The sequence below is a fragment of the Malaclemys terrapin genome, chromosome 7 (genome assembly GCF_027887155.1).
Source record: "Malaclemys terrapin pileata isolate rMalTer1 chromosome 7, rMalTer1.hap1, whole genome shotgun sequence".
NCBI classification, from domain to species: Eukaryota; Metazoa; Chordata; order Testudines; family Emydidae; genus Malaclemys; species Malaclemys terrapin.
In genome coordinates, this window is record NC_071511.1 from 113,344,455 (window position 1) to 113,371,745 (window position 27,291).

At 43.7% G+C, this 27,291-nt stretch overlaps 1 protein-coding gene across 3 annotated transcripts in view; it reads right to left on the reverse strand.

The window, feature by feature from the left end:
- Positions 1-16,082, reverse strand: part of SLC18A2 (solute carrier family 18 member A2) — a 55,498-nt gene extending 39,416 nt beyond the window's left edge. The window contains exons 1-4 of one of the 3 annotated variants that reach the window (XM_054033759.1): positions 15,815-16,082; positions 12,616-12,686; positions 11,781-11,931; positions 9,550-9,901 (exon numbers count right to left, since the gene is read on the reverse strand). In XM_054033759.1, the coding sequence (XP_053889734.1) occupies positions 9,550-9,901; positions 11,781-11,901 (473 nt within the window). In that variant the 5' untranslated portion in view covers positions 11,902-11,931; positions 12,616-12,686; positions 15,815-16,082. Of the gene's footprint in view, positions 1-9,549; positions 9,902-11,780; positions 11,932-12,075; positions 12,111-12,615; positions 12,687-15,814 lie in introns of those variants that run through there. The other 2 variants (XM_054033760.1, XM_054033761.1) reach the window with 2 other exon arrangements.
- Between the last annotated feature and the right edge of the window lie 11,209 nt (positions 16,083-27,291).

A 27,291-nucleotide genomic window follows, 5' to 3' on the forward strand; every position in this document is an offset into this window, starting at 1 on the left:
AACATCATCCAGATCTACCAATATTATATTCCAGTCCTCCTCTGTATTGATGATGCTTCCCAATGTAGTATCATTAGCTCCTCCATTTTGTGCCAAGGTCATTAATAAAAATATTGAATAAAAGTGGTCCCAAGACCAATCCTTGAGTAACTCCATTAGTTACTTCTTTCCAGTCCGATAATTCACCTTTCAGCAAAACCCGTTGCCTTCTTCCTTTTAGCCAGTTCCTTATCCACCTTACAATTCTTGTATAGGTCCCCATCTTTCCTAATTTAACTAATAATTTCCCATGTGGTACCATGCCAAATGCTTTACTGAAATCCCAGTATATTAGATCTACTGCACTTCCCCTTATCTAAAAAATCTGTTATTTTCTCAAAGGAGGAAAACAGGTCACTCTGGCATGATCTATTTTTGGTAAACTTGTGTTACATTACATCCCCTTTACCATTTACCTCCATGAATTTAATTATTTTTTTTCCTGCCCTTTAGTCATACAATAAAGAAAATAACATTTCATTGCCCCTGCATCCAAGACTAAAGTAAATTTTAACCCACAACAGCCCAAATTGATCACCTAGGCAAAGCAGGTCTGTCTGCTGATCACCTAGGCAAAGTAGGTGTGTCTATGCAAATATCTTTTGCTCTTGAGGAGGGTCCCCCCCAATTCATCAATAGATAGCAGGAAAGAGTTCATTCAGACCCTGGTTTACACTAATTAGCGAGATTACCTTATGGTGGTGAGATAAACCATTGATGGATTTTTGTGCTGCAGTGAAATAAAATTGAAACAAGGCAAAGGTAGCAGAAACCGTGTGTTTTTGTTTGTTTGTTTTGTTTTGTTACTTCCACTGGTACAAATACTTTGATTTCAGTGCCATTACTCCAGAATAGTATTGGTGTAACTGGGAATAGGCTGTCTGTGTTCTGCATGTTGGCACGTTTACTCTGAGAATTCTGCTATTTTCAGCAAAGGCAATTTAGTCTATCATCTCACTGTTGTCCTGTTACCTCATACTTCTGTTCTCTTGGTATAGATGAATGGGCCTGATTCTTAACCTCCTTATGCCTTCTGTAGTCATTTACACAAGTAAATGGTAGATCATCAGCTGAACATGACTCCCAGTGTGATGCTGTGGCCAGTGAAGAGCCACAAGAATTATTAAAGCATTAGAAAATATGCCTTACAGTGACAGAGCTCGATCTATTTAGCTTACAAATAGAAGGTTAAGGGGTGACTTGATTAGCTCATACATACGCATGTGGTGGAACAAATATTTGATAATAGGCTCTTCACCCTAGCAGACAAAGGTACAACAAGATCCAATGGCTGGCAATTGAAGCTAGATAAATTCAGAATGGAAATAATATGTAAATTTTTCACCAGTGAGGGTAATTAATCATGACAACAATTTACGAAGGCTTATGGTGGATTCTCCATCACTAACAATCTTTAAATCAAGAGTGGATGGTATAATTCCAAAGGAATTATTTTTGGCAAGTTTCATAACCATATATTATGCAGGAGGTCAGACTAGATGATCACAGTGGTCCCTTCTGGTCTTAGAATTTATGAATCTATGTGTAAACTAAATATAAAATGCTACTGTTTTGCACCCGGTTTACATCTGTGTAAATGACTACATAAGGCAGCAGGAAGCAAACCCAAATATTGTTAAGGCCCTTACCTCTTCCAACAAACTGTCACTCTCCATAGCTAAGGTAGCAACTAGCTTCCATTATTATTAAGCCCTGTTTTATTTCTCCTGAATTTTTGTCTTGGAAAATATGTTTTGGATTGAAAACTGCCAGATGTGCATCAGATGCAAAGGAGACTTTCTACAAAGTTAAAAAAAAATAAGTTATTGAGTTAATACATGTAATTAAAAATGTATAGAGATCTGAGATGTTCTGGCTTTTGTTTAACATTTCATTTTCTCTTTTTAGCTCATAAATCCCATGCATGAGCTATACTAAAAGAACGCAAATTGAAATTAAACAAGGTTATTAATGATTTTTTTATGGATAGCTGCAGGGATCCAGCCTGCTGCCATTAATGTCAATTTGGGGGGTAGGGGGTTTCTGTTATTTTAAATGGGAACAAGATTAATAATAAAAAAATTAATTAATAAATGGAGATATCCCATCTCCTAGAACTGGAAGGGACCTTGAAAGGTCATTGAGTCCAGCCCCCTGCCTTCACTAGCAGGACCAAGTACTGATTTTGCCCCAGATCCCCAAGTGGCCCCCTCAAGGATTGAGCTCACAACCCTGGGTTTAGCAGGCCAGTGCTCAAACCACTGAGCTATCCCTCCCCCGATGAGCTGCTATAACCAATATTTTCCAAAATCTCCACTGATTTCGCGTGCTTAACTCGTTGGGCAAACAAAAACTGAAGCACTGAGTATTTGATACCCCTTTTGAAAATACTAGTGTGGGTGGGTGAGAGAGAGAACGCTACCCTATAATCGCTGCCTATAACTTCAAAAGAACATAAAAGCACTTCTATAACAGGCAGCTAATGGTGACTTCCTTCAGCTCATGGGCTAGGGAACTGTGTGCTGGGAGCTAAAGGACAAAGGTTTCAGTCTCTGGCTTGATGTTGCTTTGTTGTAAAAAGTAGATGGTTTCTCCATAATTAACATTTCAAGCACTTATCACCCTGGTTTTGACAGTGTGGGATGATTAAATTAAATTATTTTTAAAATCATTTATTTAATTCAGGTTGAAACTTTGTAAATCTAATTTGATGATTTGTGTTATTGCAACTTTAGATTAAAATTTATAATGTACTACATTTTATAAAGGCTAGGGAGTGGGAGGTTAAATGCTACTACTGCTAAAGGTATCTTACTTGAATTTTACAAAACTGCTACAGGGCAAAACAAAATACTGAAAATTAAGGTCATCATCCTGCAAATACTAGGCAGGTATGTAATTTTATTCACATGAATAATTCCCCTGACTTAAAAATAATTACTTGTGTTTTAAAGTTAAGCACAGTACATATCTATATGCAGCAACAGGGGCTAAAGCTGACTTGTATTAACCTTTTCTCTTAGTGGCATTAAAATCTTTGTCACTTCAAAACAAAATTGCTTCAGTGTTAACAATGAAAAATTATTTATACTTCAATACATTTTAAAAGTTCACAAACATTTTGTTATACACACAGGCCACATTTTTCAAAAATTAGGAGCCTAAAGTTAGGTCCCTAGGAGCTTGAGAAAATCCAACTCTGAAGTCACTTAATAGCACAAGACACACTGACTTCAAGCTGCAATCATCGAGGGAGAAGTATAACCTGGTCACATACTTTTAACTTTCTTGACTTGTGGATGTTCAGTATATCAAAAGTTGATGTTGGTTGCAAATATGGCAAGTGCTATTTGTTTATCAATGTTGTGTATGAGTTTGTGTTATTTCACAAAGGATATTAACAAGGCCCTGAACTTGTCTTGTCCAGCATAGGGGAGGATTTTAAGTGTGAAATTTCTTAGCAGAAAATTCTATATAAAATCTAAAATTCTACTAACAGAGATTGCAAGACTTCAAAATGACTGCTCTCTGGAACATTCAGTGGGTATCTAATGTTTGTTTCTGTCCCTCTATCTGCTAAATGAAGTCAAATTATACCATCGTATTTGACTCATAGGTAGATTTTTGACATTGGCTTGTGCAGGAGCCCGTTTTCAAGGGTAGATATAGTAAAATATTTGAAATTGCCACTATGTGGAAGCTGGACATGATTCACTGTCAATGAAGTTTATGAAGTGGGAACATCATGGCAAAGGAGAATATTTTCATCATCTACCTCCAAACCAGTCTAGGCTTCTTTTCAAAGTTGGGGGGAGGAGAGAGGGGGCATGTGAAACCCCACCAGATCTGATAAAGTGACTCCTCCTGTTGCAGCAGATGACTCCCTACCAACTCCACTCCAGATCCAGGTGAGGAAGCAGGGATCAATTGTGACTGAGTTATATGATCCCTGATCTGCTCCTGAGACAGTATGACTAGATTCTGCCTGTGGGATTATGGAAAGCCACAATCTAGCTCTATATTTGCTTTTTTTTTAAAGTGACTTTTACCAATATTTAGAGTGAAAGCAGACTGCGCTATTCACTCTTCCATGGCAAACAGAAGGTATGCCTACACAACAAAAGCTGTGCATGGGGTGGGGTTCTTAGACTGGGGCTCATGACTCCTCAGGATGGCGCGAGGTTATTATATGGGGAGGTCGTGAGCTGTCAGCCTGCACCCCAAACTCCTCTTCACCTCCAGCATTTATAATAGTGTTAAATATAAAAAAGGTGTTTTTAATTTATAAAGGGGGGGGCGCACTCAGAGGCTTGCTGTGTGAAAGGGGTCACTAGTACAAAAGTTTGAGAACCACTGGGCTACCCTATCCAAGCTAGCTTGAATCTAGCTAGCACAGGTAACAGTATGAGGCCCACACAGTTTGTTGACAAAAGGCAGCTTTCATGGACAAAACAGTGGAGGTGTACATACTCAAATGCTCCTTCCACCAATGTAACTCCCCTGCTATGCTGACATAATAAAACCACCTCAACGAGAGGCAAAGGACTTGGTTGGTGTAGTTAAGGCAACGTAGTGTGTATGTGTCAACCAGTGGTCACCAATCGGTTGATCGCAATCCACTGGTTGATCGTAGAGGATCTCCCAGTTCATCATGATCTCTGGTGGTGCAGTGGGGCTGCCGCTAAGGCAGGCTCCCTGCCTGCCCCAGCCCCACGCTGTTCCCGGAAGCAGTCAGCATGGCCCTGGAGGGGAAGGGTCTCCCTCCATGCGCTGCTCCTGCCTGCAAACACTGCCCCCACAGCTACAATTGGCCAGGAACAGGGAGCTGTGGCCAATGGGAGCTGCGGGGGTGGTGCTTGCAGAAAGGGGCAGGGCACAGAGCCATGTGCCTCCTGCCCCTCTCCCAGGGGCCGCAGGGGTGCCGTGGCCCTTTTCGAGAGCGGTGTAGGGCCGGGGTAGGCAGGGAGCCAGCCTTAGCGGCAGCCACGTTACACCACAGACCAGGAGCCGCCGCAGGTAAGTGCTTCCCGGCAGGAAGCCACACCCCAACGCCCAGCCATGAGCCCCCTCTCGGAGCCAGCACCCCATACCCCCTCCTGCACCCCAAGCCCCAGCCTTGAGCCCTCTCCCAGAGCCAGCACTCCAAACCCCCTCCTGCACTCCAAGCCCCAGCCCTGACCCCCCCCCTTCCCAGAGCCAGCAGCCTGTACCCCCTCCTGCACTCCAACACTGTGCCCCAGCCCGGAGCCTCCTCCTGCGCCCAAACTCCCTCCCAGAGCCTGCACCCCGCACTCCCTCCTGCACCCCAACCCTCTGACCCAGGCTCAGTCCAGAGCCCCTCCCAGACTGCAAACCCCTCGGCCCCAGCCCAGAGCCCACACTCCCTCCCGAACCCCAATCCCCTACCCCAGCCTGGTGAAAGTGAGTGAGGGTGGGGAGAGCAAGCGACGGGGGGGGCGGGATGGAGTGAGCGGGGTGAGTCTTTGGGGAAGGGGCAGGGCCTCAGGAAACGGCAGGATAGATCCTGGGTTGCCCTTAAATTCAAAAAGTGATCTTGGGCGTAAAAAGGTTGGAGACCACTGGTGTAGACACTGCTTTCTTTACATTCACTGTTGGGTGTCATTCTTGTCCCCTGGAGCCCTGAAATTGACAAGAAAGCTGTCTCTGGGTCTCCACCAGGCTCCCAACTTGCTCTGCTGTCCGGACACCACACTCTATGTTGGGAGCCTTGCTGCCCCTCGGAGTTCCAGCTTCCTGCAGAGAGCATGGCAGCTGACCTGGCTCCGGGTGTGGATCTCCCTGCCAGAGGCAAGAAGTCCTGGGTGGCTTCCCCCTTGCTCCCATCTGGGAGCACAGAGGCAAGCAGAGTGTAGTGTAGACACAACCTCAGGTAAGATGGCACAGTGCAGGCTTTGGAGCAGGCTAGTGAACACAATATGTACCCAAGATCCATACAGGTATTATCCTGACTGCATTGCACTGTCTGCACTGTTACCGTTTTCCATACTAGCTGGATGTAAACTAGCTCAGGTAAGCTAGTCCAGACACAGTTTTTTTCTGTGTAGACATACCCCTAGTTTTCTAAGAAATATCTGTATATTGTCAGCTGTCCATTGAATGATGCTGGAATGTACAACGGCCATTAGTTAGCATCACTCACTCCTTTTTTCTTTTGTGTAGTTAGAGATGGTTTTAATTTTTAATTATTAGATTAGTGAATTAAAGATGGAAAAAAATCCTGAAACTCTAAAAACAGGTAAAAGAGAGCCAGTTACAGCTGCAAAGTGAAATTAATGTAATTATCTGTTGCATCAAGTACAAAACTTGAGTGCTTAAAAGGGCACATTTCTTCATACAATCTGAACAATAACCCAAAATAAATATCATTCTTTCCCCAGTAATCTAAAAACAAAAACATAACATGCAACTCTTTTGAGAAAGAAACATGCTGCTCACCGAAAAGGTTATGACTTTTTTTAACATGGACAAAACTTATTTTTTTCCCTAATCCCATTCTTAGAAACAGCAGAACCATTTTTATTGAAACTTTCCAAAAACAATTCAACTTGAAGAAGACACCCAGCATGGAAAAGCTCAGGCTGAACAATTTAGTTTGGCAAAGTTATAAACAACTGTAAACAGGGTATTTATAAGGAGAAGTCTGTGGCAACTTTAACTATAGGCAGTGCTACCAGTTCCACCTATAATAAATCAATATTGTTACACTTTCTATTTAACCTACAGAGAGAGAGAAACAGCTATTATAAGTTCTTCACCAAAAAACTCTGCTGTGAGGTGATGAATATATTAATAGATGAGATTTCCTTAAAACATCCCTCAAAAGAAAGTCTTCAGATACTGAGGTCAAGGTAAAAATTATACATTAAACCACAAGACTCTATAGATCAAAGTTAGGGTTATTGTGTCATGATCACATTCTTTTCTGTATACTTAAAAAGAATATACTGTTTGTTTACAAGGCTCAAACACTTAAACAGGAAATTAATAGTTAAGGACAACATAAATTTTACACTGCCCACATACAATATGGTAGGTAATACAATGCCTCACAACATTCCCTCCCATTGGAAAAAGGTCCAGGAAGTGTCTGGGAGGAAATCTCAGTATGCAACCTCTCAGAAAGCTCGCTCTACATCGGCCTGATGGGAAGGAGGGGATAGCGATGCTTTTAAAAAAAAAAAAAAAAAAAAAGCTAGGCAGACCATTCCCAAACCTAGTGGATCCCAGAGATCCACACAGATCCCTCAAGATCCACAGGAGCTCAGTGCCATCTGTGTGGAGGCTTTGTGCCCCGGCAATAACCACATTCAGTAGACTCCCCAGATCACAGCTCCACAGGAGCAATGCCCCCCATCCCAAGACACAGGTGCATCAGGACCATGTTCATAAAATACAAACAGCTATGAACCCATAATTATGCACACACCGTGGCTTCCAGGCACTTCCACAGTGTATTTTTTCCAAAGAATCTACATAAACTGTATTACCAGTGTGACCACTTAAATTGACCACTAACAAAATCAATAGAATACTTGTAAATGGCATATTATTAAAAGATGACTATTCTTTATATGAAAGTGTCTGTGTGTGGGATATACCCTTGCAAAATTATAATAAAAATGTACCAATCTAGGCAAATAATCTACATGCCACCTCTATCATAATGATGGCTGTTGATGAATAAATTGATAGGAGTTGCTCATCAGCAACAAAAAATCCCTTATTTCCACTAGGTATTTACATAACATTTTTGCAAGGGGGTGTGAGGTGAGGTGAGAGAGAATCTTGTTTAAAGGCTGGTCTAAACACAAACTTGCACAGATTTAATGGAAGATTTGACCAGTGCAAACCCCGCTGTAGTATATATAGCTATATCACTAAAAATCTAGTTAAACTGTTGCATCTTCTGTGTATAGACAAGCCCAAAGATTTAAGAGGGATATCAGTTTTGACTTCAGCAGCAGAAATATCTAGTACTTCCAATGTTTTGATTGTTTGTATAACTGGCATGCATGATAAGCATTGCATGTTCCAATAAAAGAAAACCATCTGACCAGGATAACATAATAGAGAGCTCGCCAAAGAACACTTTCCAGAGAGAAAACTGTTTGTTGAAAGAGCAGGTTACATCTAAAACACAAAAAATAATGCTTTGACTTTAAACAAAATTGGAAGTAACCTTGTACACAGGGAATCCTATATTCTCATACATTTTACAGATTAGGTACCATGTAACATGTGATTAGGTAACATATAGTATTAAACCCAGGGATTGAAAGAAATTGCTTCAATGGGGAACATGCACACAAACCATTAACATTAAAATGGGGCTTTAAAATGTTCATTTTCATAATTAATAATGGAACTCCCACTATTGTTTTAAAAAAAAAATCGATCAAGTTTACAAGTATTGTACTTTGTGCACAGGGCACTCCTGTCCACATATTCATCATGTCACTTATGATACTGTCATTTCTGTACTACTTGAGCTATTATCAATAAAATAACCTCTAGTCCGTTCCACTTACACCAAATGCTTAAAATAAACTACAATTATAAATATGCTTAAAATAAACTACATTTATAAATATGCTATCTCCAAACAAACAACACCGTGCTTCTTCTTTTTTTTTTTTTTTAATTTCATTGGTGAAATACTAATAGTATGAATACCATAGCTGTGGTTCTAATTCCATTCAAATAAATTTTCAGCAATGTCCCCTTTAAACACACTTCCTTTCAATATTTCCACATATATGACATCTACAAAAGAACATTTTGTATGAAGACATTCGACCAGAACATCAGTGTGTAAATCAGTGTGACACCACTGATTTCAATGAAGTAAAACGATTTACACCAGCTGAAGATCTAGCCTCCTATATTGTAGTTCAGTGATGGAACAGCAAAGCATCAATTATGTATACAATAGTCTTGCTCCCTTTCCCACTGAGGTCAAACACAGCTTTGCATTTTTTTTCTCACTATGAGCTCATAGGACATTAACCAGAGTCCTAGATTCGCAAGATGCACTATAAATAATGAGTCTCTACAGCACATGCAAGGAAAAAATTCTGAATGCTCCCTACAACTTCAACATCAAATTCTCACATTATAGATTTACACACAATGATCTGGCTGTTTTAGTTACTGAACCATCTTGTCTTTCTGGCCCAGTAATGTAGTATTTTTGACTGACACTTTCAGTAAAAGCTTCTATAAAGATATGCAGACTGAGGAGTTAAAAAGAAAAAAAAATTGGATGATGATTAAAGTAGCAAAATGGTTCAAGCATAATACACCAGTTTACTTTGAAAAAGCTTTAGTTATAAAGCAGATGTGATAGTCAAACATATTCCAGTGCCTATAAATGAAATGAGAACTCCAGGAAGTCGGGGCCATAGAAAAAGAAAATAAACCTTTGTTTGAAATACTGATTATAGTAAAATCTTAGTATAAAATGCTAACAATGTAAGAGAAATAACATACCTGTTTGTCATTGGCCCTATGAAAGGGTTCGTGATTAGCTGCACAGTGGCTTTAGAAGCGAACAATAAACCAACTTGGACATTTTCATTTAGCAAGTCCTTGTCTTTCGTGGGGCAATCAGATGGTGCATTAGTCACATTTACCACCATTTGCTCTGTCTGAGTATGATACAAATCTCTTGATCTTGTCCTATCAGACTGACTTCCAGTATCCATTGTGGAGTTGTCATAATAGGAGAAGATGCTTTGAAAACTGGCCACAGTTGATGCAGCTATCTCAGGTCTCATAGTCTGGATTTCTGTTTCATTTTTCTGGTGTTTAATGCTGTACAGGTAACTGGGAATTATTGGCACTGGAAAAGCAAACACAATATGTAAGTAACTTAGTATCTGTTGTATGTAAATGCCATAATTTCATTAGCATGCATACTTTATCACAGAAAATGTAATATCAGAACAAATAAAAATAGGGCTTTGTTATATAGAACAATGATAAAGAGTTTGTTGATTTTTTTTTTTTTTTTTTTTTTTTTGCCTTCAGCAAAGCATTATAACAACAAACGTTATTGGGGGGGGGGGGGAATGACTGTACTGAATTATAATTAGGAAGTGTAGTTATAAGCAACTTCTGCAAGCCTTTTCCATAGATATTCAGTTTGTTGACAGACATGAATATCTGTCTACAAAAGTACTATTTAAGGGCAAAACATGTGAGGAACCCCAAGACATTATTTGTGCAGTCTTGCCGTGTGATGCTTTTACAAAGAACATTTACTGATCTAAGAAGGCATTTAAACCATGGACACTTTCAATAAAAATATATTATGTTCAATAAATGTTGCTGGGAATAACACTATTAAGAGGGAAAAGATTTTATATTTTTATATTAAATAAATAGAGATCTAAGATGTTCATGCTGTTCATTGGTGAGAGGTTTTTAAGTTCATATAAAATGAAGTCATTTAAAAGTAAAATTCTGTACGTGTTTTAAGATATTAGCTATATCCTAACTGGATTAATATATAATAAAGGAAAATTAGTATTTTTAAAATAGTAAAAGCAGGTGAGACAGTAATTTTTAATCAGAAAATATTAGTGACAAAATCAACAGTTAACGTGTATTGCCTCCTGCAAAAGTCTGAAACTATATATGGTTCTGAAATATATTTTTTCAGCAAACCTGCAAACTGAGCTTACATAAAAGGTCTTCTAACATAATTATTGAACAACCAATGAAATGCATATATTGTTTTTTAAAAAAAAATTACTTGCTAAAAATATATATTAGCCTTTCATTAGAGGCCATATTGTGCCATCATTTTTTCTTTTCTTTTTTAAGCTGAACTCCCTAATGAAATCAATAAGGAATTTAGTTTTAAAACTGCCATGGTTATAGTCCAAGGTGTCAAATCTGTAGAATCTATATGTGTATATCTATGTAATACAAGTGTGTGAACACAAACTGGTATTTTCCTCTTGTTTTTGACTTTTTATTATTTGCATCTTTGTATCCAAATTTATATTAATAGGAGGACTTCTAAAACAATCAGTTAAAAATGTTCAAAAACTTGAACTCTAACTTTAACTGTAAGTATTCTATCCTAATATGGGGTTAGGTCCTGCCTCTATACCATGGAACTTTTGCCATTGATTTCAATGTTGCACAGTTGGGCCCTTAATCTTTGTTCTGATCAAAGTTGATTTTACTAAACTTAGTTGTGAGTTATTTAAAATCTATCTAAAAGGCCTTCATATTAGTCTGACTAAATAACATTGCTTTGCCACCAAAATCATCTCGTAAGAGCAATGATGATGGGGGCGAGTGCACAAGAATTATCATGAGGAAACATATTTCTCAAGTGTTATCGAGCCTGTCCTTCTGGTTTGTACGACCACAGAGGAAAGAAAATGCTGCACAGTTAAAAATAATTTAGAAAATGACAGATAACTTTTTCCCCACTAGAAATTACTGATAACTCTGTGAAGAACTTTTTAGACAATTATCATATGTTTTTTTAATAAACTAAACCAAAACTATGAGGTGAGTGGATGAGTGGAGTATGTATTTGTGCAGTATCTACAATATCTCATATATAATTTGAAAAAATGTATTGCAGAGAATGTATTATTTAGAAAGAAACACCAATCAAACTTGCAGAAGAAGACTGTTCAGTGCATCCATTGGGAAGGTTTTGTTGTTAAAGTAAATGGGAAAGAAAAGGCTCCACATACCCACTACCGTAAGCAGCATGTTGTCCAGGAGTAATGCAATGAAAACAATAAGCAGAATTAGTTTTCGGGACTGCCGACTCTCCCTGAACCAGCTGAGGACACTGAAATCATTCCAAGCCATGGCTCAGGCTCCCTCAGGCAATGACTTACCCTGCAAACATATAAAGGAGAGTTAGGCAGATCCAGGAAAAGCTGTCTCCCTGTTCCTTTCATGACCCGCTTAGTTGGCGCAGATTTGTTTCCCCATTTCCAGCAATAGGGGAATTTTGTAGACCGTGATTAGTTTCTTTCTTACTCAGGGGTAGGCGGCAGAGGCGTAGTTAGATCTCTACCCATAATCCTAGACTAGACTTGATGTTTCTCTCAAAATGATCAGTCAAATCCTGGCTTCAGATTGTCATTATTATGTGACATAACGTGAAAGAAATTCCCGCAACCCAACAGCTTAGCACAGCGGCCCCCAATACATGGTGGAGGATTAGTCCTCTGTATCCTCTTGCTGCAGAGAAATGGAGCAAATCCACTCAGCCCTTCACTCCCGTCTCCCCGCGTTGTGCCCTTTAAACCCCGGTTCTGCACACAGGAATCGCAGCCATTCGGCTGGGTTTGGGACCTTCCCCACAAACAGAGGTGGTACACGCCAGGTTTCCTTCTCTCCGCTTGCAAGCTCAGCCCTGCACTGGTTCATGTCTACAAGAACTTCTTAACATTACGGGCTAGAAACTTATTTTTTCAAAGGAAGCTTAGATTCTGCAGCGACTAACGGGGCCATTTCAGCCGTGCTGGTACATTGTACTCCCCGTGACCGGGCTCAACCTGCCCCATGCCTGCCTACCTCAAATATAGTGCGGCCGAACTGTTCTTGGGAGCCCCGCCTCAGGAGAGAAGGCAGCACCTGGCGTGAATCTGCAGTAAAACAAGAGTGTCTAGCAAACTGCCCCCTCTCCAATCCTCTGTCTCGCTCAGCTGCTCCCATTCACTGTCCTACGGCTGAGTTATAGATGGGACCTCGGCCCTTCCATCGGCAGGTCACAGGCTTTACTCTCACTAGGAGCCGCTGCGGCGGCCAGAGCTCAGCTCGCGCTTCGCTCACGATTCTGAACCACCAGGCAGATGGGAGGCTGGAGGTTTGCAAAAGGTGTGACAGTCTCATCGAAAGGAGAACACTCGCTGGCCAGTAATCCGTCTCTGCCCCGCTGTCACTGCTCCCCCTCTCTGCCACTGCCCCCCTCACGCTCCCACAGCCCCCACTATCACTGCCCCCACCCCCCACTATCACTGCTCCCTCACATTCCCCCTGCCCCCCACTGTCACAGCTCCCCCTCTCTGCCACTGCCCCCCTCACACTCCCACAGCCCCCACTATCACTGCCCCCACCCCCCACTATCACTGCTCCCTCACATTCCCCCTGCCCCCCACTGTCACAGCTCCCCCTCTCTGCCACTGCCCCCCTCACGCTCCCACAGCCCCCACTATCACTGCCCCCACCCCCCACTATCACTGCTCCCTCACATTCCCCCTGCCCCCCACTGTCACAGCTCCCCGTCTCTGCCACTGCCCCCCTCACGCTCCCACAGCCCCCACTATCACTGCTCCCTCACATTCTCCCCTGCCCCCCGCTGTCACTGCTCCCCCTCTCTGCCACTGCCCCCCTCACGCTCCCACAGCCCCCCACTATCACTGCTCCCTCACATTCCCCCCTGCCCCCCACTGTCACTGGTCCCCGTCTCTGCCACTGCCCCCCTCACGCTCCCACAGCCCCCCACTATCACTGCCCCCAACACCCACTATCACTGCTCCCTCACATTCCCCCTGCCCCCCACTGTCACAGCTCCCCCTCTCTGCCACTGCCCCCCTCACGCTCCCACAGCCCCCACTATCACTGCCCCCACCCCCCACTATCACTGCTCCCTCACATTCCCCCTGCCCCCCACTGTCACAGCTCCCCCTCTCTGCCACTGCCCCCCTCACGCTCCCACAGCCCCCACTATCACTGCCCCCAACACCCACTATCACTGCTCCCTCACATTCCCCCTGCCCCCCACTGTCACAGCTCCCCCTCTCTGCCACTGCCCCCCTCACGCTCCCACAGCCCCCACTATCACTGCTCCCTCACATTCTCCCCTGCCCCCCGCTGTCACTGCTCCCCCTCTCTGCCACTGCCCCCCTCACGCTCCCACAGCCCCCCACTATCACTGCTCCCTCACATTCCCCCCTGCCCCCCACTGTCACTGGTCCCCGTCTCTGCCACTGCCCCCCTCACGCTCCCACAGCCTCCCACTATCACTGCCCCCAACACCCACTATCACTGCTCCCTCACATTCCCCCTGCCCCCCACTGTCACAGCTCCCCGTCTCTGCCACTGCCCCCCTCACGCTCCCACAGCCCCCACTATCACTGCTCCCTCACATCCCCCCTGCCCCCCACTGTCACTGGTCCCCGTCTCTGCCACTGCCCCCCCTCACGCTCCCACAGCCCCCCACTATCACTGCCCCCTGCCCCCACTTTCACTGCTCACTCACGTCCCTCTGCCCCCCGCTGTCACTGCTCCCCCTCTCTGCCACTGCCCCCCTCACGCTCCCACAGCCCCCCACTATCACTGCCCCCTGCCCCCACTATCACTGCTCCCTCACATTCCCCCCCGCCCCCCACTGTCACTGGTCCCCGTCTCTGCCACTGCCCCCCTCACGCTCCCACAGCCCCCCACTATCACTGCTCTCTCACATCCCCCTGCCCTCGCTGTCACAGCTCCCCCTCTGCCACTGCCCCCTCACGCTCCCACAGCCCCCACTATCACTGCCCCCACCTCCCACTATCACTGCTCCCTCACATTCCCCCTGCCCCCCACTGTCACTGGTCCCCGTCTCTGCCACTGCCCCCCTCACGCTCCCACAGCCCCCACTATCACTGCCCCCACCTCCCACTATCACTGCTCCCTCACATTCCCCCTGCCCCCCACTGTCACTGGTCCCCGTCTCTGCCACTGCCCCCCCTCACGCTCCCACAGCCCCCACTATCACTGCCCCCACCTCCCACTATCACTGCTCCCTCACATTCCCCCTGCCCCCCACTGTCACTGCTCCCCCTCTCTGCCACTGCCCCCTCACGCTCCCACAGCCCCCCACTATCACTGCTCCCTCACATCCCCCTGTCCCCCGCTCCCACTGCCCCCCTCACGCTCCCACTGCCCCCCACTATCACTGCTCCCTCACATTCTCCCCTGCCCCCCGCTGTCACTGCTCCCCCTCTCTGCCACTGCCCCCCTCACGCTCCCACAGCCCCCCACTATCACTGCTCCCTCACATTCCCCCCTGCCCCCCACTGTCACTGGTCCCCGTCTCTGCCACTGCCCCCCTCACGCTCCCACAGCCCCCCACTATCACTGCCCCCAACACCCACTATCACTGCTCCCTCACATTCCCCCTGCCCCCCACTGTCACAGCTCCCCCTCTCTGCCACTGCCCCCTCACGCTCCCACAGCCCCCACTATCACTGCCCCCACCCCCCACTATCACTGCTCCCTCACATTCCCCCTGCCCCCCGCTGTCACTGCTCCCCCTCTCTGCCACTGCCCCCCTCACGCTCCCACAGCCCCCACTATCACTGCTCCCTCACATCCCCCTGTCCCCCGCTCCCACTGCCCCCCTCACGCTCCCACAGCCCCCCACTATCACTGCCCCCACCCCCCACTATCACTGCTCCCTCACATTCCCCCTGCCCCCCACTGTCACAGCTCCCCGTCTCTGCCACTGCCCCCCTCACGCTCCCACAGCCCCCACTATCACTGCTCCCTCACATTCCCCCTGCCCCCTCAGCTCCACAACCCCCCACTGCCCGCCTCTATCCCTGCCCCCCACAGCCCGCTGCTCCCCGCTGTCACCGCTCCCCGTCTCTGCCACTGCCCCCACTCTCTGCCCTTGCTCCCTCCCTCTCCTCCTGCCCCCCAACTCTCGGCTCCCGCCCATTCTCTCTCGCTCCCCGCCCGGGACTACCAGGCGAGCTCCGCGGGGCGCCCCCGCTGCTGTGGCGCTTACCCGGCGCGGCTCCTTTGGTGCTGGTCTCTGTCCGCTCTCCGCGGGTCCTGCCCGCCTGGCGTCCTGCTGGGCCGGAGGGGAGCCGCGCTGAGAGCCCCGAGCGCCTCTGGGCAGCGCCACCTACCAGCCTCCTCCCTGACGTCACGCCAGATGCTTATCGCCCCCCCAGGCGCCTCTGGGGCAAGGGCTGCAGCGCGCCCTGGCCCGGGCAGCCCCGCAGCCAACCCAAGCCCTGTCTCTGCCTCACACCCAGCCCCTCGGCCCCCAGCGCCACGGGGAGCGAGCGCCTGCCCGGGCGAGGCACCGCGTGCTGCTGCTGACTGCCCCTGCCCAGCTAGCGCGAAGCCCGGGAGCAGAGTAAGCCGGGTTTCGCCCTGCAGATGTCGCCTAACGCCCTGGCGACGGACACATGGGAAGGCGAGGTGTTTATTTAGCCTGCTGGGGGTTCCTGGTGTGGCTTGGGGCCGAGCGAGGCTCCGGGATTTGCTGGCCAAGTCCTCAGTGCCCAGCAGGGCGCTCCTGCAGTTCCTAGGCTCGCCCGCAGCATCCGTGGCACACAGTCTCCTGGCACAGCATGCGGATGGTTAGCGCATAAGGGACCTTTCGGGACCCTTCATTAAATCCGCTTGTGCGTAAAACTCAGAGTTCCCTCGGGACCGGGGTGGGAGTTGGTGTGAAACGGACCCACTTTTGAGTGCGAACTGGGCTGGACGCGTCCTCCTGGAATTGGTTCGGCAAGGCAGGCTGGCATGCGCTCCACTGGGAAGGAGACAACTAACAGACACATGGGCATAGGAAGAATCATCTATCCCAGGACGTGGGTGTCAGGGCAGGGAAGCTATGCTACAGGATATAGTTAAGTATATCCCAATAGAAGAGGCACATGTTCCCGATTAACTTGGAAGAGTGAGCGAAATACCCTTAATAAGCTTCACACAGAAGATGTGTTTGTTTGTTTTTCGGTAAACCTTTCCAACACTTCAAATTCTCTGCATGCCTGGGAAGACTCAAGACAATCTGCCTCTACAGGCAAAACTTCAATGTACCCTCTCCCCCTTCCCGTGGAAGACAGCTTTTCAACTGGGGATTGCCTCCTGGAAGGGGATGTCAGACTTCGCGGGGAGGGATAGTGCAGCAAGCCTTTTGATGGTTCCCTGGTTAGGACAGAAGTGGGGGGCACACCACTCAGATTTAACCTGGCCACCCCTAGGTGGTAGGTGGGCCAATTCTCAGTGAGTGGCATTGTGACCTGGCTGGCACACAGTGTCACACTCAGGTTTGGCCCAGCTGCCCCTACAGCCCAAAGCAGCCTACTCCGCCTATAGGTAGAACAGCCTCTGCTGGGAAGGCTATGCAGACCAAATTCCATGGTTTTACTAATTCTTTTCTTAAATACCTTGATCAAGTTGTATGATCTGAGATTAAATAACCCACTTCCCTGGCACATCTGCATGTTTCTTCTCAAACTGCTGCATATATTTACGATAATTAGGAATTTATTTCAATATCCTTTGTATCTTAGAGAAGATGTAAAGGTTGGCAGTCAAAGTTTCATATTATGCAGTTATACAAGCACAGCTGTACATTGGACTGATCAAGCAGCGTATGTTAAATAGTTGCATTTTCATATAGCACTGCTGTCTGAGCTGCATAACATATTCTGCTTTAAAAAAAACCAACTCTACTGGACTTTCACATACTTTGCCAATTATTCTTCACAAGGTATCTCTTTCAAATCAAGTTAATTCAATGAGAGTCTCCATTGATTTTAATGTGATTTGGATCAGACCCTAGTTGACTTAAACTGATGGCATTATTTCTTAGGCTGTGTTGCACACTTCAGCTGTTTAAGGTTTACAAAGTTAATTGATCAAGTTGTCCCCCTTTCTGACCAGATGAGTCTTTATAAATTATGCAGATTTTGCTGGAAATTTTGTTGAACAAAATCCTTTGGGTTTTAAGCTTCAGCTGGTGCCTCTATATCAGAGACGTCCTAACAATACAGTTGAATATTTCAGTGAATGATGTTTCCATCATGGGATGGAAATTTTGCTCATGTAGGTAACTGACGGGAGAAAAATGTATGTGGTCTAAATTGGGCCATCTTGGGCCAACTGTCACTGAAGTCAATGAAAATAAATCTAGTTGGTTTCAGTAGTTACGGGTAAATTTTAGTAAAGCATATTATTTACTATACATTCATAGCTTCTAATAATTAATAATAATAGAATAGTGTTCAAAGTGTTCCAGCAATTTTTTTTCTGTCCCTACATAAGTAATTTTAATTTTACACTGATATATTCTACCAGTACCTCCTACATAATTTATATTCTGATATATGAATGAATTGATATATTCTACTATTAGATCATGAATATCAATAAGTATTCCTATTATTGTATAAGAAGTTGGAGATGTTTTGTGCATAGCTGCATGGCTTTCATAATTAGAAACTCCAGGACTCAGTCACATTTACACTTAGGACTAAAATACTAACCTCCCAACAAGGGGTAATGACTTTCTTCTCTGTCCTCAGGATAAATTAAAGAGCATAATTTACTTTAGTGAGGAGAAAGAGGTTGTCCTCCTATTACTGAATCCCGTTCTGCAAACACACATGCAAGTAACATTACTCATTTGAAAAGTCCCATTGAACTCAGTGGGGAAAGGGAAATATGTGTTATAGGTATTATGAGTGGCAGAGAATGGCATTAATAACGGATGAATTTTAATGATATGTCAATGGAAATATTACATCAGGAAAAAGAGGAGTTGGGCCTTTTTTGTATTCACAGAATTTCAGAGGACAATTAATCTCTAGCAGCGCTGTCCTACATACTCTTCAAGTAGACCTGTTCCCCACAGTGTTGCATGTCATATAGATGATAGAGAAGCAAAGATGCTTCTGTAATAAGCTCTAATGAGACCATGTTATAAACATCTCCAAATAAAAGACATTTCTTCTACTAGAACATTTCCCCCTCTTTCTCTCTCTGCCTTTTCAATGCTGCTCTTCACACTGACAACGTCTGACCACTCAGTTTTGTTAGAGTTTAAATGACAGCCTTTCTCACTCTCCTACTCTCTCCCTGCCTCCAGACAACTAACACTCTGACTGCCAGATTCACAATACAAATATATATAAAAGTGGGTATGCCATCATTTTTTTATACAAGTGGCTATGGTTGCACATGAGTTACACATATTTGCATGCAACTATGCCTACTTGTGCACAGATATTATTATTTATAATTTCTATTGTGGTAATTCCTAGAAGCCAAGCAGGCCAGCTTCCCACCCCTCCCCCCGTCCCCATGTTCCTCCATGAATATTTGTATCAGTTTAAACCAGATGCTTGAATGTGTTCACTGAAAACCAAGCAAAAAGGAAGATGACAGCCAAGTTGAACTGGGGGTGGGGGATGAGGGAGGGACGGGGATTTGTGAATGTGTTTGTGACTAGGTTTTACTATTAAGATTTTGATAGTTATGCAACTGCTTAGTGAAGTGCTTGGCTGAAAAATGTGGGGCAAAATTTCATGAATTTTTCCTCCAGTTGTTGGTATTTGAAATGTCAACAAAACATTTAGTCTAAATCTCATATTTTGAAATATTTTGATTAACTCTACTCTTTTGTAATATCTGTCATTTACGATATAACAGAAAAAATAAAAGGTATTAAAATAGGTCTGTTTTTGCAATCCAGATTGAATAATATTATTCAATGAATTATTTAAAATGTTTATATACCTTGGGTAGAACTTTCAAAAGCACCTAAGTGACCTAAGAGTCTCATTTTCAAAAGCGACTTGGGCACTTAGGCTCCTAAGTCCCATTGACTTTCAGTAAGATTCAGGATAAAATTTTTGAGAGAGTGCCTAAGTCTCAGTGTAAGTCAGTGGGATCTACACTCCTAAATGACTTAAGTGTCTATGAAAATTTTACCCTTTCCTTTATTGCAGAGGAAAGTAGTGGTAGGAAAGAGATTAACTATTGAGTCACGAGTTTAACATGGAGGATTCATAGATTCATAGACTCTAGGACTGGAAGGGACCTTGAGAGGTCATCGAGTCCAGTCCCCTGCCCTCATGGCAGGACCAAATACTGTCTAGACCATCCCTGATAGACATTTATCTAACCTACTCTTAAATATCTCCAGAGGTGGAGATTCCACAACCTCACTAGGCAGTTTATTCCAATGTTTAACCACCCTGACAGTTAGGAACTTTTTCCTAATGTCCAACCTAAACCTCCCTTGCTGCAGTTTAAGCCCATTGTTTCTTGTTCTATCCTTAGAGGCTAAAATGAACAAGTTTTCTCCCATCTCCTTATGACACCCTTTTAGATACCTGAAAACTGCTATCATGTCCCCTCTCAGTCTTCTCTTTTCCAAACTAAACAAACCCAATTCTTTCAGCCTTCTTTCATAGGTCATATTCTCTAGACCTTTAATAATTCTTGTTGCTCTTCTCTGGACCCTCTCCAATTTCTCCACATCTTTCTTGAAATGCGGTGCCCAGAACTGGACACAATACTCCAGCTGATGCCTAACCAGCGCAGAGTAGAGCGGAAGAATGACTTCTCGTGTCTTGCTCACAACACACCTGTTAATGTAAAGGATGGTGGCACTGTGCACAGCACCTCATAACCCATTACAGTATGGGCTAAAGGTAGGTTGGATATCAGAAAGTCAAAGACCAAGATGTCAAGGGCATTTAAGCCTCAACTCTCACATTGGGTTTCACACCTGGACTTTGACAGATAGTGCCATGGAGTTAGAATAGTCAAATAAAGTGGCAAAGCCAAAGAAGAGAGTCAGCGTTACTGCTACTGAAGATGTAACTGCTGCTGAAGATAAGCACCTAGCTAGAGATGGCATTGACATTGCTAATTATTTAGTAGTCAAGATTTCAACAGTAGATGAAGATTTGTCTGCGGCAACATATCATCTATGCATAGCTGGACGTTGCCCTAGGTAATGGGCATGCTGTTTCCACATTTAATGGGCAGGAGTGTCATTTTGCTGAGTTGTTTCCTATGGCTTATTTAACTGTTACAACTAAAAAAGGAAAGAAAATGGAGTATATTACAACCATGTCTCTCATCATTCCTCCTCTGGTAGCTAAAGTTCACCCTAGATCCCCAAAGGCAGTACAGATTCAGGCAGCCTAACTGGTAAATTTTGGATCACCATGAAGCATTACTTTAGTGCTTTGCATTCCTCTTAATTTCCTATCAGCATTTCAAACATACCTGTGTTTTATGGATTCTATGAGTGTGTATCACACTTGGGATCTGAAATAAGCACATTTTCCCAGTTCTGACCCAAAGACCTCCAGTTATTATTAATTATATAAATCTGGAGAATGTTGTCCTGTCTGAAGCCAATTTCTTCCAGGAGATTAATTTGTTTCAAAGTAGGGAAATTCCCCATTAGCACACACGTCAAGGCAAGAAGTCATTGCAGGCCAGAAAAAGTCACAAATGAAGAATTCGGGAGGAGGATGAAACAGAAACCAATAGAACAGGAAATTACAGAACAAAACTAGAGAGGGCTAGGACATACATGGAGGAAAGACCTGAATAGCATAACAAGACAGGCATTGGAATGGAACCGCAGGTAAGAGGCTATGAGGTAGACCAAGGATAAGCAGAATTGAAAGCTCACAAAATGACATGGGAAGAAGTTAAGACTGCAGCAGGATATCAGCAAAGATAGTGAAGGCCCTGTGTTCTACTTGGAATAGAGAGGCATAAGTGAGAAGAGAAGAGAAAGTAGGCTCTTAGGTCCATATTTTGGCACCTAATAAGAAGACAGATTTTCAGAAGTTCTGAGCACCGTGAAGCTCACACAGAAGTCATTGGGAGCTGCAGGGTGTTCAACAATTTTGAAAAATTAGGACACTAATTTAGGTGCTGAAAATGGTTTTAGGAGTCTAACTAAAAGCATCCATTTTGCAAATGGCCTGTGTGTCTAGTGTATAGTGAAGCAGGCAAATGCAGGTGGAGAGATGGAGGCAGGACAAAGGAGAGAGGCTATTTGTAATAACTGTATATGAGAACCCAATCCTGCAACCCATGATCATACAGTTAGTCCCACTGAAGTAAACAGAATTACTCATGGAAGTGTTATAGGGTGGCCATCTGATATTGAGGATTTGTCTAAGGCAGCTGTTTTTGAAAACTTGGCGTCTAGAGAGTAAGGTCTTAATAACTCTCCAAGTTTCATTGCCATATAGTAAGATCAACTTTACAATTGTTTTAAAGTTTAATTCAAAGTTTAGTTTGGAGGGCAAGATTTCTGTTTCTCCAGATCAGCTTTAGAGTTACAAAGGTATGTCTGGCTTTCACTATTCTGGCTCTACCGTCTTCATCTGTACTGCCTGTTGTACTTACAAAGCTGCCAAGATATGTGAAATATTGGACCTCTTTTAAATCAGTCCCAGAAAGTGTTATTGGTGTTTCTTGTTGTGTGGTGATTCCCGTGGTTTTAGTTTTCTCTGTGTTGATTTTCAATTCTATTAATTGTACAAAGGCCTAGAGATTTTGTTTTGGCTTGCATGTCTCTGTGGGTATGAGCTAGCAAGCTGATGTCATTTTCAAAGTCAAACTGCTGTGTGAAAGTCCACTGTATGCCCCTTGGCTGTTCTGTGGTCTCTCTCATTACCCAATCCACTACAAGTAAAAAGATCATGGGTGACATTTTTGTCTGATGCCCATAGTAACCTTGAATGGTTTATGTCAGTTTGCTGTTATGTATTACTTGACATGTCATAGTTTCATAGAAGCTCGGAATGATGCTCACAAAATTTGGAGGCATGGCATAGCAACTAGCATAAAACTGTTCTCTCCAGTGTATCAAAAGCTTGTTGGAAATCTATAAAACGAGTATAAAGTGGTGTCTCCCATTCAGTCAACAGTTCTATGATGATATATAGGGTTACTAGTTGATCTGTACGTAATTTCTTTTGCCTGAGTCCTACCTGTTCTTGTTGTAACCTTGAATCTACCTCTTTCTTTTTTCTTTATAATACATGTAAATACCTTACCTTACTTGGGATTGACAGCAATTGACTGTCCCTCCAATGTTTACACTGACTGAAGTCTCCTTTCTTTTTCAGCTTCACTATATGACCCTGTCCCCACTTGTTTGGTATTTTTTCTTCATCCTGTATCTTTTATCAGAAGCCGGTCAAAATGTTTACTGTGTTCTTCAAGTCCGCCTTAAGAACTTCCATTGGAACGTTATCTGGACCTGCTGCTTTTCCACTTTTTAACAGATTCACTGTCCTGTCTCTACTACTCTGGTGATAGGTCCTAGTTTGACATCCAGATTTTCTCCTTCCTCTATATATGGGGGATTGGCCACTGGTTCACCATGCAGAAGTTGACTAAAGTACTGACTCCATATATTTAATTGTTCTGATGTCTTCATTGTTAAGTTGCACTCATCTTGAACTGCTTGTTGGTATTTGTTTTTCTTCCTGACAACCATCTAATGATGTTGTATGGTGTCCTCACGTCATTTTTTGCTGCAGCATCTTGCATCTGTTGCCATTTTGTCTATTAAGTATCAAACGAGGAACCTACTTTAGGCACATATTTTTGAGAAACATGGCCCCAGGGTATATCCACAAATACCCTCCTCATCTTCCTATTGAATTTTTACAAGCAACTCACTGCCTTGAAGGAAACCTAATCCCATTTTTAAGATGCCACCCTTTACATTTTACAGTTATTTCTAGATTGTGCTGTTGCATTTACAATAATTCATAATTATCTGAGTCTATTGTAGGAATTAGTCATTTGCAATTATTTTTACTATGAGGAAATTTACTTTGTTAGAACTTCCTGTGAACTAAGCTGGAAAACAAGACTTGGCTAACAACTATACAGCCGCAGTTTCTATTCCACTAATAGCATGAAACATCCTTAGTCAGCTTTTTCACCTCTGTAGGTCCCTCAAGATTTTTGTGCCTAACAGCTGTGCTACTAATTAATAAATAGTAACCCTGGGAGGTAATTAGATCCCTGAATAATGTAATTCATATTTCACACGCTCTTGGAATAGGCAGTGTTTTGCAGTACAGAATGTAGCATATAGGTTCCATAATTCACCTTGACATATAGTCTTAGGAGGAGAGAGAGAGAGAAGAGAAATGTTGCTTTGGAAGGGTTATTATTAATCAACATTTAGAGTTAAATTTAGCTCTACATGGATATGGCCACTCAAATGTGTGTGTCATAACCCAGGGTGTTAGACTCGGGGTGGGTCCCAGATCCATCCTGCTGGTATAAGGCTTCTCCTTTAAAAAGGAGCTGTGTGCGTACCTCCCCTCATATCTGCTGCACACAACAGCAAATTGTGCTGAGGGGCTAAGCCAGACCCGTTATCCAGCAGACCATGCCTCCTTAGGGCTATATTCCATTCAGTGGAGCAGTTACCTAGTCCCTCCTCCTGCTGTAATAAGTTGTAGTCCTGTGTTGCAGTTGCACATAAGTGGAGAAGGAAGGTTCCTCACACTCTCTTCTCTTAACTAGCACACCTGTGCAGCAGTGCGTTGTCACATATTACATGAGATGCGAAACCAACTATAATGCAATATTAGACAATCAGCATATTGCAGTAGCTTTCATTTGTAACTGCAAATCTCTTAAATGATGCCAGTAACAGAGACAAGACGACTTTTTGAAAATACATACATTTTATATTAGCACTGTCCCTTGGACAAAAGGAATCTAATTATTGGGGATGTAACTGCTGTAAGAGCCAGATAATAAAACCAGTCTCTTTGAACTAGTCTCTTTGGGGGTAGTCTCTTTGAAGACTGTGAGTATGTGAGAATTTGAAGTGAATGAGTCAAAGGTAAAAACTGTCTTGTGTGGCGATTGATCATAATTGAGTGGATAGGAGGGATAAAGTCCTTGTGCTTTGGGCTGGAGAGGTATAAATACAGAGCTAGCCAGCTAGTCACAGCTCATTCCCAAATCTAGAGGGGCACTGGCAGAATGAGCATTTATATTACTACAGAGTCAGTTTATACTCCTGTGGAAGTTGGGCTCTGAAGGGCTGCTCAGTTAGTAGATAGTGGAGTAAAGTAAAATCATAAAACAAATACACAAACATCTTTATATTTAAAGATAAAAACTAGTTCAGTCTAGTCCTCAGTCACAGAATAGAAATCCCAAGATAACTATGGACTTTAAAGTTCAGCAACAGATCAATCAATGTGCAGGCTACCCAATTTACTGCACAAAGTCTGTAATGTACAACTGTGTAGGTCAGGGGTCGGCAACATTCGGCACGCGGCTCACCAGGGTAAGCACCCTAGAGGACCGGGCCAGTTTATTTACCTGCTGACACAGCAGGTTCAGCCGATCATGGCCTCCACTCACCGAGGTTCGCCATCCCGGGCCAATGGGGGCGGTGGGAAGCGGCGCAGGCTGAGGGATGTGCCGGCCGTGGATTCCCGCTGCCCCCATTGGCGCAGGACGGCGAACCGCGGCGAGTGGGGGCCGCGATCGGCTGAACCTGCCGCGTCAGCAGATAAATAAACTGGCCCGGCCTGCTAGGGTACTTATCCTGGCGAACCACATGCCAAACGTTGCCGACCCCTGGTGTAGGTGTATGTATACAACTGACGCAAGCAGCTCACAGACCTCAAAACATAAGTTTAGCATACTGAGGCCAGAATTATTGAACTGGATGAGCAGAAAGAGACAGATTTATGTATACAGGCAGAATCTAGAGACATTGTAGTAGGGTCTATCCTCAACTACCCCAGTCTTCCAGTTGTAGGCCAGTGTCATGAGGAGGGAAGACCATAGTGTAACACATTCCCTTTGATGTGATGTACATTCCAGTAAAATTAGAGTGGGTCAATCCTTTCTCATGCCCTGAGGAGGTCATTGAAAGAGATGGGGATGCAGATGAGAGATGCAGACAGGCTGTGGTGAAAGGGGACTAGAATGTTAGGGAAAAAATCAGTAGGTAGGGAGTTGATGGTTGTGAGAACCATTCTGTGACTTGCTTATAGAGACATCTAGATAAACTTCTAAAGCATTCTGGAGAGGAGCCTGCGCTCACAAAACATACTCACATGAAAGGGCTCCTAAAGCTAAACTCAGGCTTGTACAGTAAACTCTACAGTAAATAGAACCAAAATAACTAAATCCGTTATAATTCACATCTTTCGTTATTTTGGTTCAAGTCTGAGTGTGGACCCTCCTATTTCAGAATAAGAGTGCCCTACTTCAAACTAACAATTTGACATGTTACTAAATTAAGTTTTTTTTTGAAACAGCACCCTTATTCTGAAATAGGAGGGTCCACATGCAGACTTGAACTGAAATAACTAAAGGTGTTAATTATAACCAAGTTTTATGTTTGTTTGTTTTTCAGTTCTATCTACCATGTAGCTAAACCTTCAGATGTTTAGGGAAAAGGTTTACAGCAAGGTCAGAAATCCTTTGAGTATATAAGAAATAGGAAACCTTCACTCTGCACTATAATGATGACAATTTAAAGTTAACATTTTAAGCTATTTTTCTGCTGTTCATTTTAGCCAAAACATCCAGCTACTATAGGGGGTGTGAGTTGAGCTTCAGCAGAAAACCATCACTTTCCCCATCTGTCCCCGAAAAAAACATATGATCAATAGTATTTAAGGTAGCATATTATACTACGTAAACAATATATTGCTCTCTGTCTGAATAATGGCTAAAGTAATGACAGAATAAATCCCAATTCACTTGTATAATGTTTTGCAGGCTCTCACTGAAATGAAGACAAGCACAGAAGCTCAGTCTTAATAATTCAGACACTGAATTAACTGGCCTACTTTCAGCAATATTCACTGAAAATTGGTTGCAAGGATTTGTTGCTTTAACGTACAGCTAACCTTTCCAAGAACGTATGTTGTAACATAGAACTGTATTTTTTTAAAGGAACTATTATCAAAAACTCTATTTGATTAGCCATTATACTTTGCTGACCTGCTTAGAACTACGTTAAGGGCTTCAGGCTCTAACCTGTCAAACACATGATTATAAACCTTTTCTGGCAAAAGGTTATGGTCAGTTCCCTAGAAACAAATCATTGTGAAATGCTTGTCAAAAACATTTCAATTGTTGTCATGCCATTTTTGGACTCTCTTGAGTATTTTTCTCCTTACCCCTGGTATAATGCAAGTGAAGCTTTATGACACCTGGGTACTTTCACTGCAAGCTTTTGGGTGCCCCAAATATTTTTCCTTCTGAGAGTGAGGGCTAATAAGAGGTGCATTATTATGGGATTTAACATGGGTATCTTTAGAATCTGTCAGGAAAGCCATTAGACAGCCAGATGTTGATGGCAGATGCTATTGGTGGCAGGTATTGTCTATACAATCTGATGTCGCCTACCACAGTTCAGTGAAAGTAAGGGCTAGTTTTGACATGTTTAGTTGATCTAACAAAAAGAGAAGATCTGCCAAGCAC